The 15,791-nt window shown below is 47.9% G+C and overlaps 1 protein-coding gene across 3 annotated transcripts in view; it reads left to right on the top strand.

Annotated features, from left to right (window-relative positions):
* The first annotated feature begins 3,609 nt into the window (after positions 1-3,609).
* COL5A1 (collagen type V alpha 1 chain) overlaps positions 3,610-15,791 on the top strand; it is a 158,941-nt gene continuing 146,759 nt past the window's right edge. For all 3 annotated transcript variants that reach the window (XM_074923446.1, XM_074923445.1, XM_074923444.1), the window contains exon 1: positions 3,610-3,715. In XM_074923446.1, coding sequence (XP_074779547.1) covers positions 3,616-3,715 — 100 coding nt within the window. In that variant the 5' untranslated portion in view covers positions 3,610-3,615. The remainder of the gene's footprint in view (positions 3,716-15,791) is intronic.

Genomic DNA, 15,791 nt, shown 5'->3' with positions numbered 1-15,791 from the left:
ATCAGCCAGTCATAGGGTGTAACTAGTTATCAGTAGCACCTAGGGCTATTCTTTCTGATTATCCCAACACTTACTTTCAGACTACAGTATAACACCCTTTTGGCGTTTTTGGCTGAATGATCATGTCTGGTTTCATAGCATATAAATGATTTAAACTTTTTCAACCTATGTGTCTTAAGCTTTTTTTGGAGAGCTCACAACTGTGTCCTCAATCCTATAAACAGCAGCCAGCTGGGCTCAAGATGCATTTAGTCATGAAAATACTTCTATAAACTGCTGTTCCTTCAAGATATTTGGCCATCTGTCACTGCTGCAATGTATTCCTTTGGCTAGTCAGAGGTTACCCTGACTGGCTGCTGGAGGGATTTGCAGTTGGTGTGAACCTACTCAGAGCTTGCACCACCACCAGGTGATCTGGCCTGTTCTGACTCAGAGGTTGCCTCTTTAAATTTGGCACACGGATGCTGGAATTTTCCAGTTTGCCATTACAAGCTTATTTCTGTATTTCTCTGTTATTGTCAAGGAGGGGCGAACAGGTCTGTGCAAGTTCCTAAATCACCTGGAAAGCAACTGGAAACTCAGTTACTGCTCAGCAAAAGCTCCCTGGGCCAGGTTCTCAACTGGTGTAAAGCAAAGTTGTTTTGCATCTGATGTGGGTCCAGGTTTGGATAATCTGGCTTGCTTCTGGAGCTGAGAGCCCTTGGAAAATGGGTGGCCTGTACAAGCGTACTGCTCTGAGCTGCTTTTATTCCCTCGCCTGCAGTGCTTTTGGTGCTTTAAGTATCCCCCTTCCTCTAGCTGTTTGCCTCTGGAAGGGCAGGGACTGTCAACACTTTGGCTACAGTGTTCAGGTGTTACTGGGATTTTCACTTGCAGCTGGAGAAGACAAAACAGGGTCTCATTGCAAAACAATGAGCTGGTTGTATGATCAGAAATGCCAGCCTGAGATGAGAAGACCCGGGATCCTGGCATTGGTGTAACTGGGGCTGAAATCAGACACCACCTCTGTCAGAGAGGCTGGTAGAGCCTCTCAAGGGTGATCAGGCTTCCACAGAAATACTGTGGATCAGGTTATGACTCTGTTATCATAATAACAAACCCTAATAAGAAGGGTTCCTGGCAAGGAGGGAGAGGGGTGTTTGCAACCCACAGGGTCTGCTGATGCTTTTAGCTGTCCTAGTTCCATATCCGTATGCTGGAGATGCCTCATTGCCCATACAAACGGAGGGGAGAGAAAGCATCTCTCGTGCAGTGTTTGAGCTGTGGAATAGCAGCTCTGCCCCGTACCAGAGGCAGCTGTGAGCCCGCAGAGAGGATGGTTGCTGTGAGGATGGGATATTTTAAAGCCGGAGGGAGGTGCAGTGGCAATGGCCACTGTCACTGCTGGGCTCATCCAGTGGGCGCTCTGCAGTGGTGTCTGCAGGGCTGTGCAGGTGTTACTTGTGCTGGAAGAACTTGCCTCCAGGCTCCTCCTGGATATGGAGCATCACTTCATTTGTCTCCCCAGCCTTTAGTCATCTGGTTCTTTATGAAAGGCAAGAACTGGAAGGGGCTTTCATCTGAGAGATTTGCCCGGGAGTGCCACTGGCACCGTACCCACCCTACACGTGGCTGCAGCCAGCACACGCACGCTGTGTGTCTCCTCCCAGCTCCCGACTCAGGGGCTTGCAGCCAACCTGCCTTTCGCCTCGCTGGTGAAAGGCTCTTTCAGCAGAGAATCTCTTCTTGCGTGTGGCTCATGCTCCAGCCTTTCCAGTTTCACGTGGAGGCTTTTAGGAGGGGGAAGGTATCTCAACAGGTTCAGTGGTAAAGGGAGAGAATTCCTACAGCTCTTCTCCATTGAACCACTAGATAACTTTGTTATTAGGCTGCAGGCTGAGTGCCCTGAGAGCACCCCTCTCCCTTTGCTTGATCTGGTGGGATTTGGTCTCCTGAGCTTGTAGGTTTTGATGTGATAATTTGATATCAATTATCCGTCCAAGTAACTTTCCAGCAGGTCAAAGATTTATGCTGAATGAATAGCTAAAGCTCAACAGAAGCCCCTCTTGTGCTGAGCTCTTCCATCAGACAGCCCAAAGCAGGGACAGGACGAGTGACCCTGAGCTCAGACATCGCCCTCCTGGTATATGTTCAGGGCCAGTGGCCGCCCAGGTTGTTGCAGTACTGAATGATGGAGCCCACAAAGACTAGAGTCTGGGTAGGCACAGTGTGGCGGTTCAGGTGATGGCAGTGTTTTTTTTTTTTTCTTGTGGGTGATGAAGGCCTTAAGGATGCTGCTCTGCAAGGACTGAGGAGAGCTGGGATGATGCTTTGGTGTGGCTCAGGGTGTGAGTCTATAGGTGAAATGGCTGCTCTGTGAAAATCAGTACGAGTCCAGTACAGTCCCAGGAGCTGGGGCTGTCACCTGGATGTGCGCTAGTAGTGATGTTCAGGTCTTAAAGGCACTGCCAAAGCAAGTATTGATACCAGCAAGTGGGGGCTTTATGTGGCGATTCTTCCTTCTCTGGTCTCCAGATAACCTGATCTTGGGTTTGAGGGGTCTACAGCATTGTGCCACATAGGACAAACCTCACACTGGACTCTCCTGGGACCCGAGGGGAGGGCACTGCTGGAGGAGAGTATCTGCTGTGGGGAACTCACAGCAGCTTTGATGTTTATTTTTTTTTTTCCTCAGTACTGTTCTAATACTGTTGCTATACAATGCCAAAACAAGGCAAACCATTTGAAGTTGATGTTTACCAGTGTGATGTGTGTGTGGGAGAGCCCCAGGAGCAGAGTGATGCTGGGGCTGGACCCCAGTTCAAGCTGTGTTGGGGGGGGGTGGGGGGGTGCCAGCCCTTTTTCACCCCTTGCTGGTCTCCTTGCTTGCCTGCCAGAGGAGGGTTTCGCCATCCCACCGCCCAGCTAGCCTGGCAGGGGATGCCGCCTTCCCTTTCCACTCCTTCCTGCTTTTGCACTTTTTACCCTTTGCATGCGCGTTTTGCAGCGACGGCCTCACTACTTCTTTTTTTTTTTTTTTTTTTTTTTTGCCAAATCCTTGCATTTTTTCATGCTTCCCCAAGCCCCGGGCCCTATCTCCCTCGGGAAAGGGAAAGAGCAGGGGGCTGGGAAAGGGAAAGAAAACTCCGCCTGGTGCTAATTCCTGTAGGGAAAAGGGAGGAAAACCCGGTTTTGGGGGCCGGGGCAGCCCCGCAGCGTTTAAACTTGCCGCGGGGCCGGGCCGGGGTGGGGGGGCGGGCGGCGGGGCCGGGCCGGGGGGCCGCACCGCCCGGCCCTGATTTGCTACGCTGCTCCGAGATTGACAAACTCTTGCCTTTGGGTTTAAAAGAAGGGAAAAAAAAGGGGGGTGGGGGGAGAGAAAGAAAAGTTGGGTTTTTTTTCGCTGCAGGAGCAGGCAGGGGCCGGGAGTGAGTGAGCGCGGCGGAGCCCCCGACAGCCCTCCGCCCGCCCCATGGCTTTATAAAGCGGCTGCTCTCCGGGGGGGGCTGGCGGGGGGGGTCTGAGTGGCTTTTCTTCGCTTGTGTGTATATAGATATATTTTTTTATTTCGCCCTTTTCCCCCCCGCCCCCCCCCCCCGAGTTGTCCCGAGTTGGTGCCCCGTTTTTTTGTGGACCATGGATACGCACACGCGGTGGAAAAGGCGCACTTGGATACGGAGCTGGTCGGTACCCGCTGCCCTGGTGCTGCTGGGTGCCCTGTCCCTCGGCCGGGCAGGTAAGCGGCCCCCAAGTCCCCCCCGCCCATCCCCGGGACCTCGGGGCGGCGAGTCCCGGCGGCCGCGGGAGGGAGGCGGGTGGCGGCGGCGTGCGGGGCCGGGGGGGGGGGGGGGAAGCCGTGCGGGTTGGGGAGGGCGAGGTGGCTTTTGTGAGGGGCAAAACGTTTGTCCTTCCTTACTCAGTGCATTCCGGAAAACAAAAAGATAAAAACACAAAAAACAACCCAAAACAAACAAACAAAAAAATATCCCACCCCGACCCACCCAACCTCCTTTAGCTGCCCGAGTTTCTGAAAGCCATTTGTCAGGGGGCCCGTAAAAGGGGAAAAAACTTAAAACAATACTTTATTCGCCTTTCTTAGAGCAGAGCTGCCTGTTGCTGGGCTCGGTTTTCTGGAGCAAAAGTCAGGATCTGTGTTTCTGGACGCTCTAGTTCTTTATACATCTGCACACACACACATATATATGTGACTATATATTTAGTCAACTAGGAAACTCTCGCCTTGGAGTTCCTCCTCCTTGAGGAGAAAAAACTTTTTTTTTTTTGTCCAGAAGTAATCTGCTCTCCCCTCCCCACACCAAAGCGGCAGATCTCGGTGTAGAAAAGCTTTGCTGGGGACCCCAAGGCTTGCCTCAGCCCCCTCGCCTCTCCAGCCCCAATTTGCAGGGGTTTCTCCCTAAAATTGTGGCTGTGGAGTGTAGCAGGAGGGAAACTCTGAACTGCCAGATGTGCAAAAGCACTAGACGCGCAGCCAGAAAAACCCTGGAATGTCATTTCTATTTTTTTTTTTTAGTCATGCAGGAGTGGGACTAAGCAGTTTATTTCCCTAAGTTGGAGGCTTTGGGTTTGTTTCGAGAGTTCTGCTCTCCAAATGTCTGCCTTCCCCCCGGGTGGGCTGTGAAATGCCAGAGGAGGGCAGATGGAGACTTGTGGGTTTGCTGGAAAAGTTTTCTGTGTGTTTTCAGGGTGTTTTCTGAGTTTGTAGTGGACACTTGGAGGCATCGGCGCTCTGAGGTCTTAAGTTGTATTTCAAGGGGAAAACGGCGAAGCGGGTTGTTGGCAAGGCTGAGGTTTTTTGAAATCTGAAAGGTTAAAGTAGATGAAGTTCTGCAGGGTAACTTGAGAAACTGAGAAGTGCCCCGAAGAGCAGAGTTGTCTGGGATTTGGTTTTCATGCTTGATTTTTTTTTTTTTAATGTGCTCTGGGTATTTTTTCCCTGGGAAGCCCAGGCGATGGTGTTTGCAGGGTGGTTTGTGTGTTACCAGGACAAATGCGTGTGGGATGCTGTATATATAGCAGCATGATGGCAAATTACTGTAATTTCGATGCTCTTAAAATGACCTTAAGGAAGAAAAGGTGGGCGTATGAGGAATGCTTTCATTAGTGGTGTGCTTGAAAAGCCTGAGCAAGATGGAAAATTAAGTTGCTAGTCAATAAATAAAATGCCTCTAGCGCATCCCTGCAGGAAAAGTTAACAGCGGTCGGAGCTACCATGAGTTTGTTGGATGGCAAAATATCCGACTTAGAGCAGTTTCTGGACTAGAAGAATATTGGAAGGATACTAGTGCATCTTGAGCTCCCTTTTGGTGCCGCCAGCTTGTCAGGCTGCTCTGTTACTTTGAGTTGAAAACTGAATTATTACCAGTCTCAACTCCTTTCAAAGGAAAGATGACAAAGTGTCCCTTTTGATTTTTTTTCTCTACTAAAGTTTTCATGGTTTCGGAGCATCCTTGGGCGTTTTGCCTCTTGGTGTGTATATCCTTCAGACAGCTTCAGTTGTAAGCCCTTTAGCCTGTTTTCAAGTTACCTGGTAACTTTTCTAAAACTTTGGGGTCCAGCTGTGGGCTGCAGCTGGAGGAAGCAGAGGGCTGGCCAGAGCTAACGCTGCAGTGGGTGCCTGGAGAGATTTTGTAGGGCTAATGTGCAGCTCCAAGTAATGACTCTTGCATTGAAAGCCTTTGAGTTTTCCTAATGAGCCTCCTAATAGGACATCAAATAATTTGGATGAGGGAGGAGTCAGACTGGGACTGCTGATGGCATTGACTAATGCTCTTTGTAGCTCTTTTTAAAAATCATTCCAAGTTCTCTTTGGTTTTATTTCAGCTCAGATTGTTTCTGTTTCAGTTTCATTTTAGTTTGTATGGGGAGAGGTGAATCTTCTCTAATCTTCAGAAGCAGATCCATCAGGTGGCTCCAAAGAAAGGGGGAAGACGCTTTGCAGAGGGTTTTTAGAAAAATAGAGCAATAGCGTTGTCAAAGGCGACACGAACTGCCTCTGAACACTGCCATTCCAGCTCAGATTTTCCCATATTTTAACAGATGATGTCACACAAAAAAATCTAACCCACAGACAAAGTTGGAATCTGTCTCCGCTTTTACAAATCCCTATAAAATTGAATCAGGTTTCTGGGTGAAAATTTTTGGAAGCAGCAGTTTCCTTTAGTGGCAAAGAAAAGCGTAATAAGAATACATGGCATGCCCTTTAAAAGAAATAAAAATGCTGGAAATTATGAAGTATCCTGTTACCATCTGTTGCTTCTCTCCCTGGCTCTTCCCCAGTCATCTAGAATGAGCTAAAAAAAAAATCATCATCTTAATCCAGCCAGTTAAAAGTGTTTTGTTTCATATTTTGCCAATCAAAAGTGTTGATATTGTTTTACAAGAAGACATATGACTTTATAAGTCTGGAATTGATGGCAGATCTGATTTCCAGTGTAAAACCTGGATTATGCTGTCAATGTATTGCCAGATTGGAACAGGACTTTGTAATTTAAAAGCACCCAGCTGTTGGACATGCCCCATCCAGGGGATGCAGTAGAGGCATTCAGCTGAGGTAATATATTATTCTTCCATGTAAGCTGGGGTCAAAATGAAAAAAAAAAATAATCTTTGCTGACCGTTCCCTTCAAGGTGGTTCCTGAAGGCTGCTCCTGCGCTCGCCTCCCCGCGGCGCTGTTTCAGACTCGCGGTCAAGGAGCCAGTTCTGTCATCTCCCACCAAAGCTAACGGGGATTTTAGCTCTTTAGTATGAAGCATGGCAGTGCTGTCTGGGCAATAATGTGTTGGAGATTGGAGAAATCCCAGTTTCTTTGGTCTTTAGGGGTAGCTCCGAGGCAAAACCTGCCGGGGAGTTGCTGATCTTTGGCGTACAAAGAGGGACGACAGCGTGGATTTGGCTGCTGGCATTGCTAGCTTGGGTCTCTAATACTGGATCCTCCTTTGTAAAACCTCTTTTTAAGAGCAAGAGTAATCCAATAAACAAAACTGTCTTGCTGTTACTCCTACTGCTTGCAGACTGTCTGCCCTAGAACAAATAGGGACTGTAAAGGGGATGTGCATCCTTATTTTAAATGACTACTCTCCCTGCCCCTTACATTTTGTTGAAGACTTTTTGGATTCATTGTTTTTTTAAAGTGTAGAGCAAATCTAACTAGTAGTTTTCTGTCTCAGGATAACTTGCAGTCACAACATAGTGTTGCAGGGGATGTACTAATATTTATCAGAAGCCTTTGGGGGGGTGACTCAGTAATGTGCCTCCTGCTCTGACCTCCCACCGCTCCTGCAGGTGTGGAGTGTGAGCCTTATTTAACTGGCCATACTCGTGGGTCCCAGGAGAAGTTAATTTGAGTGATGTTTTTCTGTAAGTCTGGTACCAGCAGCTGTGCTGTATGTGATGCTTGGTGTAACAGTTCACACTTTGAAGTAGCTTGTCCCTTTCTCAGAGCTCCAATGTGAAAATCTTTGCCACTGTCCCAGAGGCCCAGACCCTTAATGCCACGTAGGTGTCCTGTCATTCTTGGTAGCACATGCCCACTTGCTTTTCTTCTGACACTGAAGATGACATCTGGTCCTGATGCTGCCTGTCCATCTCTGCTTTGGTGACTCAGTTTCCCCTTCCGTCCTGCAGCCTGGTTTCAGGGTATGGGCTTAGAGTATGTGTTCTTACAACTGCTTTGAATTACAGATATATTCTTTAAGATGCGACAAAGCGTGGCAACAGATGCTGAGAAGCAGAAGGCACTGCTGTGGCATATGCCACTAATGCAGAGGCATTTGTGTGAAGTACCATTTATAGGAGCATTTTATGTAATCTGAGTTTTGTTTGGACTTCAGAAATAAATCTGTGGGAGTACTTTCCAGGAAACTGCTCTTCAGCCTGGGCTTTTTCCCTTCCCCTTTTTACCTAGAGGTAAAGCAAACTGGCAATTTTTTAACTACTAATTTTCCTGTTATTTTCTTACACCTTGATTCTTCAACCTGCTCTGTGGCCTCCCTCTCCTCGTACTCTCTGGATGCTGGGGCTGGATTGTGGTGCTGCCCTTCCCAAAGCAGGTGGAGGATGGATGCCAATTACTCTGTGTAAACATGAAAGTCTACACTCAGAGAAACTGCATGGAGCAGTCCAGCTGTGGATGCTTCCACACAAGCAGATTGAGGATTAGGGGCTCTCTGCCCCAGAAAACCTACAAGGGCAAATGGAGGGAAGGGGAGGACAGGCCAGCTGGCCCCTGGGGAGATAGTGTATGTGGGGAAAAAAAAGTGTTCAAATGAGGTATCACCATGGTGATACATGGTTTTACTATTTATGTGTTTGCGTGGTTGCCTGTGGATGTGTCTGGAGGATGGTGGGAGCTGAGCCCCCTGGGTTGTTGGATGGCAGCAAGTGCTGCGGGTGCAGAGATGGTTCTAAGACCTTGTTCAAGCAAACGACACTGGTGGGGGCTGCTTGGCTTTGAAGGACTTCCAAAGGGTTGGGTTAGGAGCTGCTCTGGCCTGCTGGGTGGCACTGGTGTGTAAGGACCAGTCTGTGTATCTGTGGCTCGGGGTGGAGGTGCCCAGGTCCGGGATGATTTGGGAAGAGCGATGGCACTTGGAGCTCGTGCTCTGCCGTTGGGCAAAGTGACTTTGAAGTGCAGCATCTCCTAAGACAGGGGAAATCCCTTCTGGGTTACAAGTATAAATTTGGCACTTCATCACGTATGTACACACTCGCCCACGTGTGCTCTTGCCTGCTTTGTTTAGCAGGAGTTTTATCCTCAGGATGCAGCTATCGTTCTATAAAATGAATTATTGGGCAGAGAAAGGTGTAAAACATTGCTTGAGTTCTGCTGAAAACATGATTATAACTCTTCAATACCTAGATTTTGGTAAATGGAAACTGTCTGTTTAAAATGAGTGGAATTGTCTGGGAACTAAACCAGGAATGAACCACAAAACACACCTTTTCTCCGCGTGAAAAAAGGCTGAGGAAGACTTCTTCCACTCCCTGATCTGTGCTTTTCTGCAGTGTAGACTCACACTCATGCATTTAGGAAAGCCCTGAGTCTGCTGCAGGTCTGACACTGCTGCTGTTGAGGATATTTTAGAAATGCTGAGGCCTTAAACAGTCATCTGCTGGAATCGGGTCAAATTTAAGATCTGCAGGATTTGTCCCACAGTAGAAGTCAGTGTCACCACAGAGGTATGTGCACACATGAGTTACGATTCTTCTGGAGTTCAGTTTGATAATCTCCACTGGTTTCCCTGCACCATCTGCATGGGTCCTTGACTTTTGTAATCTTTTTATTATGGACTGTGACCATCTGTTTTGGATATGCGGCAAGTCTGATGGAAGCAGTAGGACCTGGTACTGGCATCATGCTGGGAGACACTGTCCCCACGAAGGGGGTTCCCCCTTGGATCAGCTGATGTGGGGAGCCCCAAGGGAGGGCTGATGCAAACCAGGGGCCCTGTTCCTCCTGTTCTTCCTGCCAACTCTTGTTCTGCTGAGATATAGATGCTTCTCAGTGCTCGGTTATGTTCTTCTGGATCAGGACTGATCAGTACCTTTTTCAGCTTTTGGTATTTTCATTTGGATTTCTCTCTGGTTATGAGCCCTTTGGAGTGCTGCTATCGAACAGATGTCAGGAATAGCAATCTGAAGATGCTGGTAGGTTTTTATTCCTTGTTCAATGGCATGGTGGCTTTCTGGGAAGGTTTTAGAAGATTTTATAGAAGGGGAAAAAACCCTTCCAGGTGGACACTGCCTTGTGCTTTCTGGGGAAGGCAGAGTCCCACGTCTGTATCAGGAAATGGTTTCATTGATGGAGTTTGGCTGTCCCCCTTTGAGCATCAGCAAAGCACAGCAGTGTCCTGAGCTTAGCAGCTGCCTTGTTTTGGCTGTGGGTGCAAGTCTCTGACCAAGGCAAGCAGAATGCAATCTTCAGACCCTTAAGACTTTTTTTCTGTCTCCTGGTGTTGCCCGTTCATTACTTACACCTTCAGCTGTTGTTAACGTAGGCAGCACATTCCCTCTCCTTTGTCCCCCTGGCTTGCTTGAGAGGCTTCTGGGACTGTCTTCTCTAGTTGCAGCCTGACCTTGCTGCTGCATATCAAAGATTTTGTTCTTACTTAGCTAGATTGGAGCTTGTGATAGGTACGGAGTTTGAGCTGTCAGTTTTTCTTCAAAATAAACCTTTGTGTGAAACAAAGAAAACCCCAATATGGGAAGAATGAGTGAAACCAGGAAAAAAAAAAAGTTGAGACATGAAAGAATGGAAAAGTTTTGTTAAAATCTAATGTTATATGGAAAAAAAACCTTAGGTTGGCAACATGGTATAATTAGCCACTGGGTTACTGTTGGCAAGTTTCAAGGCTCTTGAAATGAAGCCTAGCACTGAGTGAACTGTCCAAATGATGCTGTGGTTTCTCTATGGATGTGTCTGGAAAATCTTTAGAACTAAAATAAATAAATGAAGGAGCTACACAAAAGGCATTTTTGAGGTTGGTTGCTCAGTCTGGGCTCTTTTTTTTTTTCCTCTCCAGAAGCTGACAGGATTCTTAGCATCATCTGGAAGCTTTCACGATGTTGAGAGATGTCATTTTTTTGAAACTACAAAAATGGTATTAATGTATTTACAATGCTGGAGTTTTCCTTCAAGATTGTGTAATAAACTGGAGAGAAAAAGGATAGTTTGGGGATTGAATGAGTGGAATGAGCTATGTTGGGGTTTATTCCTAACCTCTGCTGCAGACTTTCTCCCAGCCCTTCGGCAAGTCCCAGTGTTTCCCATGCCCTGGGGCCTGACCCTGTCTGCCTGTATGGAACCTGGCATTGAGGTGTTGCTTTAACACGAATTTAATGCTGATATGCCAACAATATGTGTGTATTCAGGCACTGAAGTGTTCTGAGAGTCTCTTTTCTATCCCTGTGCCTCAGGTTATGTTAGTGGTTGTGGTCTAGGAGTTTTCTACTTTAAAAATACTTTTCCTTTCATGGAAGATGTTTTCCTGTCTAGCAACACTAGTGTCTCACACTGCAAATCCAGAAGGTTATTTGGTTTTTGTCTTCAGATTTGGACAGATTTCTTGCAGGTTATGTGATGGCGTAACCATGCTGTTATATTGGCTTTGAAGCGTTAGGTCTATAAATGAAATGTCAAGCAGGCGGAGGATCTGAGCCACACACGTGCTTCAGTTTACTGGGGGGAAAAAAATATTTAGAAGGTGGAGGGATGCAGATGGAAGTGGGGTGCTGTATCCTGAAGCTGGGTATCCCCGCAGGGCTTTGCGTGCTAAGTCTGCTGTGGGCAGGAACAGGAGGTCGGGTAAGCTGATGTCAGTCTGCCCTGTAGCTGGCTCTGGGATGGTGACATTCAGCTGTTCTGCTGATGCAAGAAAGTAATTCCAGTGTATTTTGCTGCTGTGCGCTCGGTGCATTCATCCCTGTGGGTTTGGTTTGGTGTCTTGGGAAGTCTCCTGTGCCTGATGCTGTGTTTGTTGTGGTGCTCAGCCCTGATGCTCTAGATTCACTGGAGAAAGAGTGGAAGGCCAAACCTTAGTCTTGCTGTGCTCAGGGACAGCTTTCCGTTGGTCTGAACAGTGTCTGGATGTCACTCAAAGGCACTGGGTACCCTCTTCTCCTAATGAGGGATGGGGTGCATGTTTGGGGGACCTTTCATTCTCCTTGGGAAGCTGCAGGTTGTTGAACACCTGAATAATCTGTCTAGCTTAAATGCAGCTAAATCTTAATGTCAGTTTGGGATGACCCTGTATGCCATCCCTGCCTGGATCAAGCTGTGCATCTGCAGCCTGGGAGATGCTAATGCTTTCAGAATAGATAAAGTAATAAGATTTTTTCCTGGCTCAGCTTTTAAGCAAACAGTTTAAAGCTCTTTCCTTGCCTTTCTGCGCTTCGCTGGAAAGGACAGGGGAGTTTGCAGCTCTGCTGGAAATGCTCTAAGAAGTTGATGGGGGGGGGGAACTCTTAGAGAGAAGAGAGGTCACTAAGGGGTCTGCTGGAGTCCCTGCTTGAAGGGACTGTCAGTCAGTTTTAGTGGCCAGATTTAGAGTTTCATTTGCATGTCAGCTGGAGTTTCTATTTTTTGAGTATGGATCTACAGGAAAGAGTTGTGTTTTGGCTGAGCTCATGTATCCTCATGGAGAGCCTCGCTGGCCTCTTCTCCTCTGCTGTTCTTCCCTCCACCCCCTTTTTTGTTTCCAAGACAATACTTAAGTAAGAATTCATTGCAGCTGAATTCCTGGAGATGACACTGCCAGTTTCCCAGGATCTCTTCTACTCCTGCAGAATTCTACCCAGTGTTTTTTTTTTTTTGGTGCAGCACATTCAGCTGCACCCCCTCAAATATGAATTAAGGAGTGGGTTTGTGTGGTCTTTGAGGGGGCTCATCCTAGATGTGCTGGAATGAGATACCTACTCTGTGTGTTCTTGTCTGCTGCAGGGTAGAGATTTGGTCTGAGGGCTGCAGTTCACCAGCTGAATAATGAATGCATTGTTTGTATGCCCTTATTTCCAGCTTGCACCATTAAAAGTGAATAGAAAGGTCAAGGAGATGAGTCACTGTGAATACAAGTGTCATTCTGCTCAGAAGAAATGGAAAAAAAAAAAAGAGCTTCCAAGTGAGGTGTTTCAGATGGTGCCAAACAGCTCTCTTTCACTGTACTTTCAGGGAGTTACAAGAGTAAATCTCAGCTGAGATCTACTGAAGTGTTCAAGCACCTAAAAGTTAGCAAAGGGCTGGAACTGGGGTTTGGCAGTTGTAGCTGCCAGGGCCTCCAAAAGCAGCTGCTGATGTAGGCTGTGTCGAGAAAATCAGGGTGATTCTCTGGAAGCGTTGGGCTTTTGACGCTGCTGTTCTGCAAAACTAGCAGCTGGAGCTTGTAGGGTTAGTAAGCTCTTGTTCTCAGCTTCTTTATATATCCAGTGGTACCCAGAAGAAAAGGCCTCCAAATCAATGTGGAGGCTCCTAATAGCCAGGCTGCTTTTCTCCAGCACTTAGAGCAAGGGTTAGTAGCGTTGTGAAGGTGCTGTCACGGGGACAGTATCTCTCGAAATGCTGGTGGGAACGTGTCCCTTGAGCGATGGGTGTCAGCAGGGTCCTGGCTCGGTGCTGGCACCATCCTGGGGGAACCTGCAGCATCAGAGCAGGGTGGTGGGATGGGTGTCTGTCTGCAGGGTGCCTGGAGGTAAGCAGGGGCCCACCCCTGCCCTGGCCCTACTAAATGCCCAGTTGTACATTTAAGCTTTTTTTAATTTCCATCCCAAAAAGCTTCATTGGAGAAGCCCCAGGCAGCTGGTTAACCACGCTGGCAGAGCGCTGAAAATAAAACTGTGGCTCGTGGGTTGCACGTGTGGAAAGGGGAGCAGTGAGCTGTGGATGGGTTAATGCCAAGTGGGTGGGATAGGATGGGGACTTGGCCGGAATTTTCCTTTAATTGATACTGCTGGGGCAATTTCAATAAAACAGCAGTGGTGGCCAGGAGGCCAGAAAACAGAAGCCAGTTCAGAAGCTGTTAATGCTTTATTTAATGGGGTAGTTTCTTTAAGTCATGGGCTCCTGTACCTACGAGTTTCTTCTTTCACATGGCTGAAACAGCCTCCTTTGGGGTTATCAGAATTTTGGCTGATTTCTTTTCACTGTCCTGGAAAGGAAACATCCACAGCACGTTTGAGATGGTGGTGTGCTGTGGCAGACATTCCTGCTTATTGTCAAGCACTGCTTTGGTATTTTGGCAGAATATGAATCCTGAGAGACAGTACATAGAAATATTTACATTTTTGATTTCTAGCCATTGGATTTTTCTGTTCTGAAGTCACTCCTCTGGTGTAAAACAGATATTCCTCCAAAAAATAACTAAAGCTTTAGAATTTTAATTTTCTACTGAAGGTGTGTTTTGATGGGGGAGAATAAATCAAGCCAACTATTTTTCTTGCCCACCTAATGCAAGATCACGTCCATAAACAACTTTCAAATGAATTTGCCAGTATAGCTCTGATCCAAGGTTGCTGAAAATCACATGGAATTTGTGTTGAATATCAAATGACTGGGAACTGGGACTCATTTGCTAATGATGCAATAGTGTGATGCTGACTGCGGGCTGTAGCAAGGCAGGAGTTGATGGCTTGTAGCCCATGTGCATGGGAAGACTGTGCCTGGCTTGTGTGGTGAAAGCATTGGGTCTGTAACGCTCGTGTTGATATTGTGTAGAAACTAGAAGATTTCTGCAGCTAGATGAGATGGGTGGTAGGTGTGCTTGGCTGCTGACAGGCAGGACACAGCTGCTGGCAGTGAGAGGTGTAGGACCAGCAAAGCTGCTCTGTGCTGGCTGGTGTGTGACTCCACGGGAGCCGCCGCGCAGGAAAAGCTGCCGCAGGGCAGGAGCCACATCAGACGTGTCCCTCAGAGGGTTTCTCCTAGAAGATACGAGTCTGTCCATCCCCCAGTACAGCATCTGTTCCGTGACCGTGGGCTGCTCAGTGTCTCATCTTGGAAAGCTGTCGATTCCTTGAAGGATAAGGATTGTTTGCCTGGAGCCCTGTGGCTGCAGATGCTTTTCTTGTTGAGGCTGATGTTTTTCTCTTGATCCCGTTGGGTATTCTGTTTTTTGTAACAGGGAGGGCAGATCCCTAAGAATCCCCTCATCGTTTCTGTGCTTCAAAAGTGATGCGAGGGTGGGAGGAGGAAGCCGTTTTCATCCTGGTCACTGCCTTTGGCACATGCTGGCGAGTGCTCATATAGGAAAACTGCTAGGAATGTTCTCTCGCAAGGTCTTGCAGGGATGGGGAGAGGCATATCATCACGTCTTCTATACTTTGGGAGAAAGTCCCTCACTCTGCCTCTCTCTCAAATGTTTAAATTAAAACAATCTGTCTTTCTGCAACTGTTGGATGCTTTCCCTGCTGACCTCAGGAGCTGGGACTGGGAGGAGGAGCGAACAGACCCCAGCGCTTATAATTGGCTCTGGCTTTTTTTAAAAAAAAACTTTAGTCCTGATTCCCTGCAGGATGTAAACCAGAAAAACAATAAGGGCCATATCTGCTCTGGAAACGTCAATTTTCCCAGTGCTCTGTGATTAAAGAGCTATATCAGGAAGCAGTGAAGCCTTTATGCACTGGAGGCTATTGTCTTACAAGACTACGGATAGAAGAGGCAGCAGGCATGTGTAACCCTTCTGCCAGAGCCAGCACAGGGGTTTAAGTCCTCTGTAGTGCCTCACCATCTCTTTCTTTTTCAGCCACAGCCACATCCCCACAGCAGGGGCTGACTGGGATGCTCCCTGTGAGCAGAGTTAAGCGTTGGGCAGGATCAGCCCTTTACCCCTTAACTGGGAAAGTGCAGCTGAGCAGCTTTGCAGCCCTTGGCAGGCAGCAGTGCCCAAGGATGCTGGACGTGGTGCTTTACCCAGACTCCGAATGCAGCAGTGGGCCCTGCTTAAGGGATTCCTGTGCACCGAGGGGGAAGTCATCCCTGTGCGTGGGCCAGGATTTTTTGTCTGACCCTTTGGAGCTTACACACTGAGTTTTGTCTTGGCCCAGGGCCCTGTGCCTGGGCAGAGACAGGATTTTTTGCTTCTTGGCTGCGTGTCCAGCCCTTGCAGCGCTGCACTGTTGCAGGAGTCTGCCCACGCCGAGCTGTGGGTGGGTGTAGGGTTGGGATCAGACTCCTGTTGACCTTGGGAATTTAGCCAGTGAAGTAGCATAGCATCATCAGGCCTAAGTCACAAAACTGCTCTTCATCTCTTTTCTACCACTGCCTTTGACTTGCTGCTTTCATTGCCTGCAGGCCTGCATTTTT

The sequence above is a fragment of the Athene noctua genome, chromosome 20 (assembly GCF_965140245.1).
Source record: "Athene noctua chromosome 20, bAthNoc1.hap1.1, whole genome shotgun sequence".
Lineage (NCBI taxonomy): Eukaryota > Metazoa > Chordata > Aves > Strigiformes > Strigidae > Athene > Athene noctua.
The sequence above is the reverse complement of the archived record's forward strand: the minus strand, read 5'-3'. Positions and strand labels throughout refer to the sequence as shown.